Source organism: Cheilinus undulatus, linkage group 5 (assembly GCF_018320785.1).
Source record: "Cheilinus undulatus linkage group 5, ASM1832078v1, whole genome shotgun sequence".
NCBI classification, from domain to species: domain Eukaryota; kingdom Metazoa; phylum Chordata; class Actinopteri; order Labriformes; family Labridae; genus Cheilinus; species Cheilinus undulatus.
The window spans coordinates 48,697,186-48,711,591 of record NC_054869.1 but is presented as its reverse complement, the minus strand read 5'-3'; the positions used below and the strand labels follow the sequence as shown (position 1 = coordinate 48,711,591).

At 39.5% G+C, this 14,406-nt stretch overlaps 1 protein-coding gene across 1 annotated transcript in view; it reads left to right on the top strand.

Moving 5' to 3' along the window:
- si:dkey-61l1.4 (collagen alpha-1(I) chain) overlaps positions 1-14,406 on the top strand; it is an 89,151-nt gene that overhangs the window by 34,341 nt on the left and 40,404 nt on the right. Inside the window, exons 5-12 of the mRNA XM_041787445.1 lie at positions 3,359-3,478; positions 6,204-6,341; positions 7,864-7,917; positions 8,051-8,104; positions 8,359-8,466; positions 9,276-9,329; positions 10,478-10,531; positions 14,265-14,318. Coding sequence (XP_041643379.1) covers positions 3,359-3,478; positions 6,204-6,341; positions 7,864-7,917; positions 8,051-8,104; positions 8,359-8,466; positions 9,276-9,329; positions 10,478-10,531; positions 14,265-14,318 — 636 coding nt within the window. The remainder of the gene's footprint in view (positions 1-3,358; positions 3,479-6,203; positions 6,342-7,863; positions 7,918-8,050; positions 8,105-8,358; positions 8,467-9,275; positions 9,330-10,477; positions 10,532-14,264; positions 14,319-14,406) is intronic.

Sequence of the window (14,406 nt, the reverse complement as noted above, 5' to 3'; positions counted from 1 at the left end):
ATCAGTCTATGTAGCTGTCCATCCATTTAAAACTGGAAAGTGTCTGGAGTAGATTAGTGTTGGAGCCAACTAATCTGTGTGTAGCTACTTCCTACTTCCAATCACAGGGCATTCTCAGCACGGTTAGCGCTGTTGCCTCACAGCAAGAAGGTTCCTTGTTTGCCTCCCGGTCAGGGCTTTTCTGTGTGTTCTCCCCATGCATGCGTGGGTTCTCACCGGGTACTCTGGCTTCCTCCCACCACCAAAGACATGCACGTAAGGTTAATTGGTGACTCTAAATTTGCTTGAAGTTTCAATGTGAGCATGCCTAGTTGACCAGTGTACCCTACCTCTTACCCAATTACAGCTGGGATAGGCTCCAACCGTGTAGAAAATTGAATGAATGGATTTTCCTACTGTATCCTACATTTTAGTCTTTGTAATTGTCCTCATGTGAACACATACTTAACTTTAGATAATTATAAAACAATCCAACAAATTAGCACAATAAAGACAAGAGAAAAGCCATGGGATTGGGAACAGTCATGGAAAACTTGCCGACACTTGCATTGATTAAAAGCTATAAAATAAAGCACAAAACATGAGGTGTGATGTATTGATTCCTTGCAGATGACATCATATCACAGTGAAGAACTCTAGATGGAGGCAGGAAGTGATTTCTGTATAGAGAAGCACTATTAAAATGCCATGTTTTGTGCTGTTTCCAGCTGTTTAAAGTGTAAAGAAACAAAATTAAGCTACAATTGGGCCCCAGCAGTAGTGACACATTCAGGTTAAAAGAAGCATTAAAAGACATAGAAAAGGCAGCAGGCATGGATCAAAAGCCTCTTTCTAAAGCCTGGATGAGCAGAGTCTGACAACCCTCTCATATCCTCATAAGGCCCTGCACACACATATGAGGACGTCGCATTTTGGCTCTCCTACACCAAGATAATAATTACTGCATTAGCATATTAGCAATTAGCATTTTTTACATTATGTCCAAAATGCTGATTGAAGTTTAAGTTATTTGTTTTGAATGCTGGGATAATTTGCTGTTTGGATATTTAATGAAATAAACTTGGATATTATCAACATTTGTCATGAAAAATTCAGGGATATGTTTGTATATCTTGGAGAGTTTCATTAGATGTTTTGAAGAATTTGCCTTGAATTTTTTGTGTTTTGTTTTTTCTTTCTTTTCTTTTCAATATGATTGGGACCTTAGGGTGTAAGGATTTGCTTTTAAAGTTTTCGGACATGGAAATTTTAAGAGAACTTGTCTGGATGTTTGGACAATTCTGTCATTTTCATGGAATTTTTAGGAATGAAATTGTAATTTTTTTTTTTTTTTTTTTTGAATTTGCAAAGAAATTTTAGGGGGAGTTTGCTTGAAAATTCTAATGATTTTACGAAGGATTTTATGCAAAATTGTAATTTTATGATATAATTTGCTGAACGGTTTGAGGACTATTTAAAAGAACTTTTGTGGTACTTTAATATATTTAAAGAATTATGTATAATATTCTTAAGAATTTTCACAGAAATTTTAGAGAATTTTGGGGTTTTGGAGGGGAAAACTTCCAGGGAGTTCCTTTTCTAAGACTAGGCTGATGTTTCAGTTTATCAAGTCCTAATTCTCCCAGATAAGTGGGAGAAACTAAAAATGCTCCAAACAAAAGCTCAGGTCTCAGGAGGATATGGTTCATTTTCATGAAGTGGTTCTGTTTGGTCCAGTGATATTTGTCATGGATCTCTCTTGTGTTTCTGTTGCTCAGGCCTCGCTCAAATTGACTGGAAATCAATCTCTTTTTGGATATCCTGATCATTTGGCTCAGCTCAGTAATTAGAGCCAATCTTTGTGCTCATAAACAGCTCCTTATTTGGTACCAGCTTGGCTTTTTAAATATAGATTATACAACAAAAATTGAAGATCTCAAACGGGAGCCAGCTCCTGTTGTTCATTTTAAAGAGACATTTCTTTTACATGCTCGTGCCTTAACGACACATCACTACTCGATTGCTTACTCCACACGGTTTAATTACTCAATAATATATCAGTATTTCCATCAAAATCATGTGAGAAGAGCTGTTTAAAAGGTGCAGTTAGCCTCTTAGACTCCTGTCTCTCAGGTCTGTAAGACCACCCCAGAAAAACTTACCATTTAGAGCAGTGTTACTCAACCCTGCTCAACCAAAGAGCCAAAGTTTTGAAAATTTCATTTGCAAGAGCCCCAATCTAAGTGGTGAAAAGTGGTGATTAAAATAATTTAAAAGTGGCAAAAGTGGTCAAAAATGGCAAACACTGGGAGAAAAAGTTGTGAAAAGGGCAGAATGTGGCAAAAATGGGTGAGATGTGACCAAAAAATAAGTTAAAGGTGGCAAAAACATGTCAGAAAGTGGCAAAAATCTGAAAAAAGTTTTGAAAAATGGCCAAAAATCAGACAAAAATGTGGGAAAATGGGCAAAAAATGGAATTTAATTGCAACAGGCAGCTTAAATGGGTGAGAAGTGGCAAAAATAGGAAAAATGGGGTAAACACTGAGGGAAAAGTGGCAAAAATGGGGAGAAAAAGTGGCCAAAGAAAGGGCAGAAGGTGGCAAAAATGGGTGAGAAGTGGCAACAAAATGAGTTACAGGTGGCAAAAATGGTCCAAAAGTGGCAAAAACGTGGTAAAAAGTGAATAAAAACTAAGATGGGCAAAAATCAGCAAAAAGTTGGGAAATTGGGCAAAATTCATCAAAAAGTGGGACAATGGGGAATAAGTGGCATTTAATTGCAAAAGGCAGCTTAAATGGGTGAAAAGTTGCAATAAAGGCAACAAAAAGGGCAAAAAATTGCAACAAACAGGACAAAAGTGTCAAAAAGAAGTGTCAAAAATGGGAATAATGTTTCAAATTAGGAAATAAAAGAGCCACGTGGTTCCAGCGCCACATGTTGAGATCACTGATTTAGAGCTTTAATGTTCTAACTTTCCTTCATTTCCACTGATTCCTTACTGTTTTGTTCATTTTCTGCCCTCCATCTGAAATGTGTATGTCATCAGGATCACAAGACTGCAAACAACCTATATAAGGATAGTTATTATGGATGCAAAGTTTGATCTGACAAACAAACATGGCACCTCTGATGTATTTTACTTAATTTGGGGATAAACCCTTTCTTTAGTTACCAGGTTATAAAGCATGCTGTATGTGTTGCTCATATAGCTCTTATAAAAATAAAACCTAACCAGTAGGAGAATCTGGGGACTACAGACAGACATGCTGCAATTATTGAAGATAAGGCAAAGATTTTAGAGCACTCCATGCTTCTGTCTGCTGACAAACTTTATGTCTCTCTTTTTGTTTTACCAATTCTTTTGCATCATCTCTTCCAGGGCTTTCAAGGTCCTGCAGGTTTAGATGGAAGGAGAGGGGATCCAGGGCCTCCAGGATCTCCAGGACTTCCCACTCTCTATCTGTGGAGGAACACTGAGGAAGACTGGACCACTTTCAGGGTATGTTTAAACACAAACACCCACGCTACAACCAGGCAGAGCTGCTGGGAGCCCCGGACTGAGCTGTGACAGCAGTACTGACGATGCTTCAGCTTAATTCTTACCTAAATCATCCTCTTGAGGTTGTCTTACAGCATCGTCCAAAACATCCTCACCACGCTCCGTCTATTCCTGACTGCTAATGCCACCCTGTCTTAATACCACAAACCCCCCAGTTAGGTTAATGAAGTTGTTCTATAAACTGTTGCAGACCACCAGACACATAAACCAGGATAATGATTGATGTCGGTGCCACAGTTTCAGCAGCATGCATTCTTCTTATTTTATTTTCTCATAGGAGTTTTATTTTTACACTATAAGCAGTTATTATGAAATATGAGTCACATTTTCTGAATATAAACTCATGTTTAATGAAGTAAAGTCTAAAATATACCAACCAACTTGCAGCAGCTACAATTTTATGCCTTTATTGTGAAGGAGAACACTGGATAGAGTCGATAAGGTGAGGAATGGTAGACAGTGCCACAGACTATCCAGGGCCTCATTAGCCATGACTTTAATCCCAGGACTGTTGCTGTACACTGTAAAAACTGAGCCACTTTAAGTCATATTAGCTCAATTTTACATGTAGATTCATGGTATACTTACTATGTAAAGTTTAACTAAGCTGTGGAAACTGTCCTGATCAGAGAAATTCAGTTTCAATGTTAAACTACAACCCAGTTTCCAAGAAAGTTGGGATAACAATGATTTTTCAATCTTAAAAAAAATTATTCACAATAGAATAAAGACAAAATATCAGCTGTTGAAACTGTGGCATTTTACCATTTAATGAAAAATATAAGCTGATTTTGTATTTGATGGCAGCAACACATCTCAAAAAGGTAGGGACAAGATGACAAAAGTCTGGAAAAGTAAGTGGTACTGATGATAAAAGCAGCTTGAAGAGAATTTTGCAACTAAGGTTAATTGGCACCAGACCAGTAACAAGACTGGGTATAAAAGGAGCAATTTGGAGAGGTAGGTTGTCTCATATTAAAGGTTGGCAGAGGTTCACCAAACTGAAAAAAAAAACTGTGTCCTAAATTGTGGAACGATTTAAGAAAAGCATGCCTCAACGTAAAATTGCTATTTTTTACTGTCACAAAAGCTGCAGTCCATAATATCACCAAAAGATTCAGTCTGGAGAAATCTCTGCACAAGTGACGAGGCTGAAGGTAGGTAGTTGATGCTCAAGATCTTGTGGCCATCAGGGGCCACTGCATCAAAAACAGGCATGATTCTTTACTGGAAATCACTGTATGGGCATAGAAACACTTCCAGAAATCATCGTCTGTCAACACAGCTGGCTGTACCATCCACAACTGCAAGTTAAAGCTGTATCATGCAAGAAGAAGCGATATGTGAACACGATCCACTATCTTCTCTGACCCAAAGCTTATTCAAATCGAACTGAGGCAAAATGGAAAACTGCTCTGTGGTCATATTAATCAAAAATTCAAATTGTTTTTGGAAACCACAGACCCCCATTCCCTGTGGACTACAGAAAAGAGGACCATCCATCTTGTTATCAGCACAGGTTAAAAGCCTGCATCTTTGATGGTATGGTTGCATCAGTGCCTATGGTGTGGGCAGCTTCTGGAAAGGCACCATCAATGCTGAAAAGTAGATAGAGGTATAAGAGCAATATATGCTCCCATCCAGACATCTCTTTCAGGGAAGGCCTTGACTGTTTATATTGATCCATCACAACAGCATGGCTTTACAATAGAAGAGTCCAGGTGCTGAACTTGCCTGCTGTTCGGACCTTTCACCAAAACAAAACATCATAAAGGGATCATAAAGAGGAAAATCCAACAGAGAAGACCCAGGACTTTTGAGCAGCTAGAATCCTGCATCAGACAAGAATGGAACAACATTCCTCTCCAAGAACTCCAGCAGTTGGTCTCTTCACTTCCCAGACTTTAGAGACTGTTTTTTAAAGAAGAAGGTATGTTATACAATGGTAAACATTGCCCTGTCCCTACTTTTCTGAGACATTTTGCTGCCATCAAATTCAAAGTGAGCTCATATGTTTTTATGAAATGGTAAAATGTCTCAGCTTCAACATCTGATCCTGTATGTTACTGAACAACTGAATAGGTACTGTTGGATACTAATGCCTCTTGATTGTATTGAATAATCAGAAAGCTGACCATTGGATCATTTGCTCCGTTTTAGGAGACATTGTTATTTTAATGAACTTCAGCATCAGAGGAGTCAAAGCATTCAAACATTTTTTTTTTTTAGAAAGGATGCTAAGAGAGGAATAAATCCCTCCAAAATGCCAGTCAACACCCACATTCAGTCTAAACTGTGTAAACACGTTAACGATGTTCCTGTTGTGATGTTCCAAAGTCAAATTCCTCTGAAAGGGCGATATGGTCATGCAGTGATTTTATAAAGACGGCAATGACATGGGGAGAAATTGGCATCTATTTTTTTAGGCAAGGCTGAGTAATCCTCTCCCAGAGTGTCCATGGTGCATTTAAACGCCCACAGCTCTCTCTGTGTTCTCTCAGACCGTAATAAGAGCTGAAGGATCAGCAGCCATTGTAACTGGAGCTCATCCAGACCTCAGTCCTGGGTCAGGCCCTGGCACACTGAGCGGGGTCAGGCTGGCTGTGAAAGGCCTCAGTGTGTGCTTAGTCCGAGCACACTGCCTGCTCTGACTCCCCGTCCACAGAGAGACACAGAGGCTGTAGGGAGGTCCGGGCCGCCCTGCCAGCCTCAGCTTCACCCTGACAGCCCTGGCAGTCCTCCACTCGTACCGAAGCTGCTGCTGCACTGCCAAGACAAATACGAGCGAGAGCAGCAGAGCTGGGTGGTGTAATGAACCAGAAGGACTCCTGTGTGCTGGAGTTAAATGCAGTGACAGAGAGCTTTGTGCTGACTCACTCAGCATCCATCAGAGCGCTCGAGATGCTCTGAGTGGACCTTTTAGCACTTTGTCACATTCTCTGAAGTCTTGGCTCCATTTTAAACCTCAAGTGTAACAAGGCAGAAAGTCTGAGATGTAAGCCCACCGCCTGGGTAAACGCAGTGATGTGTTCACTTTCACTTTGAATGGATGTCTTTGAGGCTCCAATGTTCTCTGCAGCGCTATACTGTTACTGTAGAACCTTTGCATGCATGATGTCACACGTACCGTCTAGAGATGCGTGATATAATCAGCATGATATACTGTAGGTATTCACAAGTATAACCATGAAAAATTACTTGTTTGTATAAGCAGATATGAACATTTCTGCTGTACAACTAAAATATCTGCTGTTTATATTGACTGTATGTAAAAGTTTGTAGAGCTTTAGGCTGGCCCAACAGACCCACAATAGAATGAGAAAGTATTCAGACACTCTTCACTTTTTCAACTCTTTCATGTTGCAGCCAAATGATACAGTCCTTTAAATTCTTCATTTTTCATTGATCTAACCTCAGTACTTTTTATTGAAATAAAAAAACTGAAATGTCATTTTGACATACGTATTTAGATTATTTGCAACACTTGAAATTTAGCTGAGGTTTCTCCCATTTCTCTGCATTTTTGCTGAGATGTTTCCACACCTTGATTGCAGTCCACTTGTGGTAAATTGAACTGACTGGACATGATTTGGAAAGGCACACACCTCTCTATAGATGGCCTCACAGCCGGCAATGCATATCAGAACAAAAAACAAGCCATATGAGGTCAAAGGAACTGCACGATTCATGTGTTTTGCACTGAGGAGAGTCTTCCATCAAGCCACTTTTCCACAAAGCCCAGATCAGTGGAGGACTGCAGTGATGGTTGTCATTTGGAACTTTTTTCCATCTCCTCACAGGATTTCTGGAGAGTGACCATCAGGTTCTTGGTCACCTCTCTTACTAATTCCTATCCCCATCTCAGTTGGGCCAGTTGACCAGCTCTCGGAAGAGTCCTGGTTATGCCAAACTTCTAACCTTGCAAAGAAGTTGGAAATGCTGGACTGCATGTCTGTCATCAGGCAAATCTATCTTGAGAAGCTCTGATCCACAGCGCTTGTGCCGAGCCGAACACTGTTAGAACCAATCAACGTCATTTAAGGAGAACGGCGGTAGCTATACTTGTACTGATAGCTAACTTTTTAAAATGACCAGATTGCTACTATTTTTGATTTTTATTTTTCCATGTTATTGCTGAACACATACATCCTACCATCTGCAGCAATTTTTATCTTTTATTGATATATATATATATTTTTTTTTCAGAGGTCATCAGTCTATCAGATGCTTCGAGTTGGCTGGCCGGTGAGTCTTTCTACATTGAATTTGGCTCTAAGATACCAAATCAGATTAAGTCATTGATCTACAATTCCTGTGCTTTTTAGGTGATGCCTGGTCCACCAGGATTGATGGGTGAAATGGGCAAACCTGGACTTCCTGTAAGTTTAACATTCATTTTATTCTTTTTGTGCTTTAATTTTTTGCTGCCATCTTTGTTTTTTGTCTTGGTTGACGCTTCTTTGATTTTTCATTTCTTTAAAATTTAATCATTAAAATGTCCTCATGTTTCAGGGTATTCCTGGAGATTCAGGGGGCAGAGGGACACCAGGACAGAGAGGGGAGATGGTAAATGTTTTCCTCCTGTGTGTTCCTGATTGTGTTTTCACACATGCACAAAACTCCTGAAAATGTCAGCGGTTGTTTTAGTGAGCTGCATGTGTGAAAAAAACATTATTTTCTCACTATGACTAATCCAGTGACAGTGGAAGTCTCCTGCCGTGTATACATGATCAAGAAGTCAGGAAGATTTGAGGGGCATCCTGTCCTGAAATTTTCTCCAAATGTTCAAGAATGCATGTGTGCTTGTGTGGAAATTTTAGGGTTATCCTGGACCAAAGGGTATTCCTGGAAACCCCGGCAGATGGGGCAGGAATGGCAGTCAAGGAGTGGATGGGCGTCAAGGGCCACCAGGTCTACCTGGACTGAAGGTGAAAAATTCTTAAGACTTTGATTTGATTTATGTGAGGATCATTGGTGTTATCATTTTTATCACAATGAGAGTAAGGCTCTTAAATAAACACATTACATTTATTAAATCACAGCAATCCTATGGGTTCTTTGCAGTCGTGCGATTCTGATGTTGCACCAATGTCCGTTGTCAGGGACAGCCATTAGGAATGAAAAGGAAAGGAGAGAAGTTAGAACTTTACAGCTCTAAATGGACCTGCAATTATTATTGCGTGCGTTTTTCTGCATGTCTTCACACAAGAAAGTTCCCTCTAAAAATGTTCTTTGTCTTCTTCTTTTTTCTGGCTCACTCTGTCATTGTGATGTTGATGATCTAAGGGCAAAACCGCTAATGTGGCACTCAGCCTGTGGAAACACAAAGTGCGCCTGACTGTTGATGTTGTAGCGTCTGCATATAATTAATGCTAATTCTTCTAAGTCTAGTGGATTAGTTACAAAAAAGTAACTATTAGCAGGCCAAATCACATACTAAAATCGTCCAAATGAGCGCAGAGAAAAATAATCTTTAGTGTCTTTATAGTCCCATAACAAAAAGGATGTTGATGACACTTTTTAAGACAAAAAGTCTAGGTACAACAAAATGTTAAGGGCTTGAAGGGTTAAATGATCAATCTTAAAGTCAACATCATTAAATGCATCTCTTTGACTTCATTTGGTTCACAAATGTTATGATCAAAACTGCGATGATCTTGAGTAACATTGGAAGTTCAGTGATTAATCATGTTCCAACAGCCCTGGATATTTGGTAACACTTGATCACTCTCTTCAGGGTCCGAGAGGTTTTAAAGGTGAAGCTGCTCCACTGGGAGAGCGAGGGGATGAGGTGAGTTCATGCAAATCGAGGAACCAGTAAGCAGTGAGACAAACATTGTAGCACACTTTTCTTTAAAGTTGGTCTAGATCAGTGGTTCTCAACTGGTACAGCATTAGGATCCACCACTACCTCTTAAAGGGGATTTTTCAACCACTCAAATTTATTTAGTGAAAATTGTTGTGAAACTATGGGAATGATTCCCTCCTATGCCCCCCTTAACCACCGAATACTTGATTTTAGTTGGTCTTCTTTGGTCAAACATGTCAGTAAGGCACCTCAGTAGTCAACACAACTGTTGAAAAGGAACACAATAGTAAATAGTGGGCTAACCTTGCAAAACAGATGGATACGCCCATTTCCGTGTTTCTCACTGGCGAATCCATCTTGCAAAGCTCCTGTCTGAACTGTTTGGGCCCGGTTAGAAAGTGACAGGACCAATCAGGGTTGAGGGGCAGAGTCGTGACGTAAGCAAGTAGCAACAAGAGACAGGTGCCGTTATGGCGGAAGACATTAGCGTAGATGCTGCTAAAGCGCTAGTTTTATCAGAACTTGACAACATTTCTTTTTTGAAGGAAGAAGAAAGAACAGCAGTGAGTTGTTTTCTTTTCAAAAACCACAAAAGTTGTGTACTGACATGTCTACAGTCACCATGATTCTTGTTATGCAGCTCTAAGTTCACTCCTTTGGTAGGGGCGCAGACGCAGCTTGCTGGCAACTACATCATGTGTTTTGTTGCTCTGATTGGCCCATAAAGATGTGACAGACAGAGCTTTCATCCAATCACCCTCTGATGTTTTTTCAAAGGCTCTCTCCTTTCCCAGACACTGTGTATTAGTGGTTTTCTAGATAAACGTGCAAAACAAATCCATCTGGCATGCCAGGTTAATAGTGAGCTATAAGTAAATAAGAAACCACAATCTGATGCATTACCTTGTCTGCTCACATTTGGATCATTGGTCACTTTGAACAACCACTGCCTCTGTAGAAGACTGTCTTTGCTGAAGGTTATATACATCATAAGCAGATATAGATATGCATAGAAATATTTGCATCAAGGCACTGCTCACTGACCACATGGCTGCTCTGTAAATGCACTGATATACTGAATAAGAGCTAAGAAGACAGACATTCGTCTTCCTCTTTGTCTGGCCCTACAGGGCTTTAAAGGTGAGCCTGGACCAGGTGGAGACAGAGGAGAAGCAGGGGAAAAGGTCAGTATGGTAACATGCTTCTGTGAGCATCATCTGCTGTGTCTTCCTTTATGGGAGCTGAGTATACAAAAGATGTTTGCTATATCACCCTCTAGTGGCCTGAAAGAGTGTCCAGAATTCATGACCCAAACTTGAAATCTAACTTTGTAACTTCTAGATTTATGTTTAAAAATCATATTTTCAAAATTGTTCAGTCTGATTGGTTTCCTTCTGACAAACAACATATAGAGTTGTAGGTCAATGGTATCCATGTTAAAAAAATTAATTCATATTTAAATAATTAATATATTTTTGTTCCTTATTTATTTTTCTTGTCTTTACTTTGCCTTGTAACATCACATAAAGAGCTATGAAAGGCTGCAATGAATAAAAAAAAATAACAATAATAATGATACTCATTATAAGAATTATTATTATTATTATTATTATTATTATTATTATTATTATTATTGTTGTTGCTGTCGTTATTATAATTATTTAATAATTAGTATTTTTACTATTTTTGTAGAACTAACCTGCAGCTAACAATGTTAATCAAATAGTGATTCTGATTTTATTGAACCAAGGTTTTACATTTTCATATATTTTGGGGTTTAATCAGTCCAAGTTGATGAATACTGGAAAACAGTTTTGTGTTCAGTTTTGGCGTAAAAAGTTCTCACACTGTAGTCGTTATTTCTTTGGAACCAATCCAACCAGTCAAACTGTAAAGTTAGGATAAATTTAGTCATATATTTAATCTATCAATACTTAGATTGATTTGAAATACACTGATGAAAATAGTGATGTCTCTGATCTACACAGTGGAGAAATATGAATGATTTCAAATGTCCAATTGCAGCGGTAAAGCCGAGCCAAGCCCAAACAAGTCCAAGTCCAGGAGGAACCTTACCCAGAAAATGTTTGCTTTATCAGGCAGCTGTATGGACTATTTGACATAGTTTTTAACACAGGCTAAGATTTAAATCCAGACGAATCTATGCACCTTTTTGGCAAAAATGTACGATTTTTTTAAACAACAGAATCATGCCATGGAAAGTAACTCAGCCAAAATGGCTAAAAAATGAAAAATGAGTAATCTGGACAAAGACTTTTATTTTTGGTACCAGTCATAGGTTTCAGGTTTGAATATACTAAATTTTCCACGAATAACAATCATATATTAGATGAATATATGTCATGAAAACTGGACTTCATATGCATGTTGTCTGTCTGCCCTCCAGGGATCAAAAGGGGATCCAGGAGAAGACGGACCTGTTGGACTTTCTGTAAGTGTGACGACTTTTCAAGACCAGTTAAAGAAACTCTGCGAAGATTTTACATGCTGATCAGTTTACTAGTCATGAAAATTTGACTCTTGAACCCTATTTACATGGGATTAGTATTACCTAGGGACATCTGATCATTTATAATAATCATATGGGATTTCTGCATTTTAAATTCTGTGTGATGACCATGTCTGAAGTTTGCAAAGAAAAAAAATCCTGGGTAAATTCAGCACTCACAGAGGTTCACGGGTAATACTTGTTACATGCAAATCAACATTTCTGTAATTTAGAGTGGTAGTTTTGTGTTTTATGGCCTGTGTGGCTTTTTTTAGTCCTTTTATAAAAAAGGCGATCGTTAAAAAGTTATGAATAGTGCTTTTTTCTGTCAGTTAATTTTATCTTATGTTCAAAAAAATGACTATTTTATTCAATGTATTTGTCGAGCTACGGCTCCGTCAGCACAAAGTGTCTCAGGCAGGTGTCTACCTAATTCAGATCTTTGTCATTCGTCCATTGTGAAAGTGCAAATTTGATCTAAAAGATTGTTTTTTGTATTTATTGTGCAGAATTAGGATGGGATCAACCTGTATTAATAAGTGGAGAACAAAATGACTTTTGTAAATTTTAATATCTCATTCCCATTCTCTGAGTCCTGTATGTTGGAGTTTTAATAGTCCTTTTAAAATTATAATTTCTTTGTCTTTGAACTTAATTGTGTGTTTTTGTTTGATGTAGCGCTCTTCTGTTCGTATTTAATGTCATGCACTGCAAAAACTAAAGTCTTAGCAAGTGAATTTGTCTCATTTCAAGTGAAAAAATAAGTAATTACACCATCATCTTAACTACTATCATTGAGCTTGTTTCATTTTTACTTCCTAAGAGCCACTCAGGACTTATTTTGGGTTGTTATGACTTGAAATACCGTGCAAATTTTGATGTGTCAGGGGAATTTTGATTAGAATAAGAAGAATAAGAGAGTCTGAGGATCCAGGGGAAGGCCCATCTATAAATGACCTTGGCAGAGGTCACTGAGGAGGTCATACAGGTCCCAGTGGAGCGTGCCATATGTAGATGTGATTTGACCTGAGATGCTGAAGGCTGTGGACACTGTTAGGCTGTCATGGCTGACACGCCTCATCATTTTGCATAGAGCTCTGGGACAGTATCAGATGAGTGGTGAACCAGAAGGTGTACTCCAATTTTCAGGGCATTACACTACTCAGCCTCCTGGGGAAAGTTTACTCGAGGGTGCTGGAAGGAGGCTCTGGCTGATTGTTGAACCTCGGATTCAGGAGGAACAAAGTGGATTCTAACCTGGTTGTGGGACAGTAGACCAGCTCTTTACTCTTGCAGGGCTTTCATGAGAGAGCATGGGAGTTTGCTCATCATGCCGACATGTGTTTAATGGACTTGGAGAAGGCTTATGATCGTGTCCTTTAGGGGGGTCATCTCAGGGGTCGTGTCCCTGCAGGAATATGGGGTTCTGTTTCTTCACACCGAATGGAGTCAGCTGAGGTTGTTCAGGTATCTATCAGGGTGTCTCCTGGCCACCTCCCTATGGAGGTTCTCTGGGCACATTCAACTGAGAGGAGACCCCGGGGCACACCCAGAACTTGCCTGAGGGATTATACGCTATATTGCCAAGAATATTCACTTGGATGCTGAGGCGCATAGTGGTGCAGAGGTGACCAACTTTCTGCAGAGTCAATCACAGACCTCCAAACTTCATGTGGCCTTCAGATTAGCTCAAGAACAGTGCATAGGGAGCTTCATGGAATGGATTTCCATGGCTGAGCAGCTGCGTCCAAGCCATACATCACCAAGTGCAATTCAAAGCGTTGGATGCAGTGGTGTGAAGCATCCTGCCACTGGACTCTAGAGCAGTGGAGACGCGTTCTCTGGAGTGATCAATCATGCTTCTCCATCTGGCAATCTGATGGACGAGTCTGGGTTTGGCAGTTGCCAGGAGAACGGTACTACGTGACTACGCTGTGCCAAGTGTAAAGTTTGGTGGAGGGGGGATTATGGTGTGGGCTTATTTTTCAGGAGCTGGGCTTGGCCCCTTAGTTCCAGTGAAAGGAATTCTGAATGCTTCAGCATACCAAGAGCTTTTGGACAATTCCATGCTCCCAACTTTGTGAGAACAGTTTGGGGATGGCCCCTTCCTGTTCCAACATGACTGTGCACCAGTGCACAAAGCAATATCCATAAAGACATGGAAGCCCTCAGAAGATATTGGAAAATGTTACTGGAGAGCGGGACATCTGTGTCGACTTACTCAACTTAACGTCACAGCGACCCAACCTCATATAAGCAGAAGAAGATGTATGGATACAAAAAACAAGATATTTTGACCTCCAGTTAGACATCTTCTTTTGCTAGGATTTTTTATTTTTCTGTGGAAAAAATCAAAATTATGATTTTCTAACAAACAAATTCAGTATAATAATAATTTTTCTTTCCAGGGTCCTGCGGGTAAAAGAGGCTTAAAGGGGCTTCCTGGACCTCCAGGGCCAAAGGTATAATGTTTCTTACTCTACACGGCCTTGATTATTTTTCTGCGCTCCTCTCTGAAATGTGTCACTGATTTTATTTGACTGTTATAAT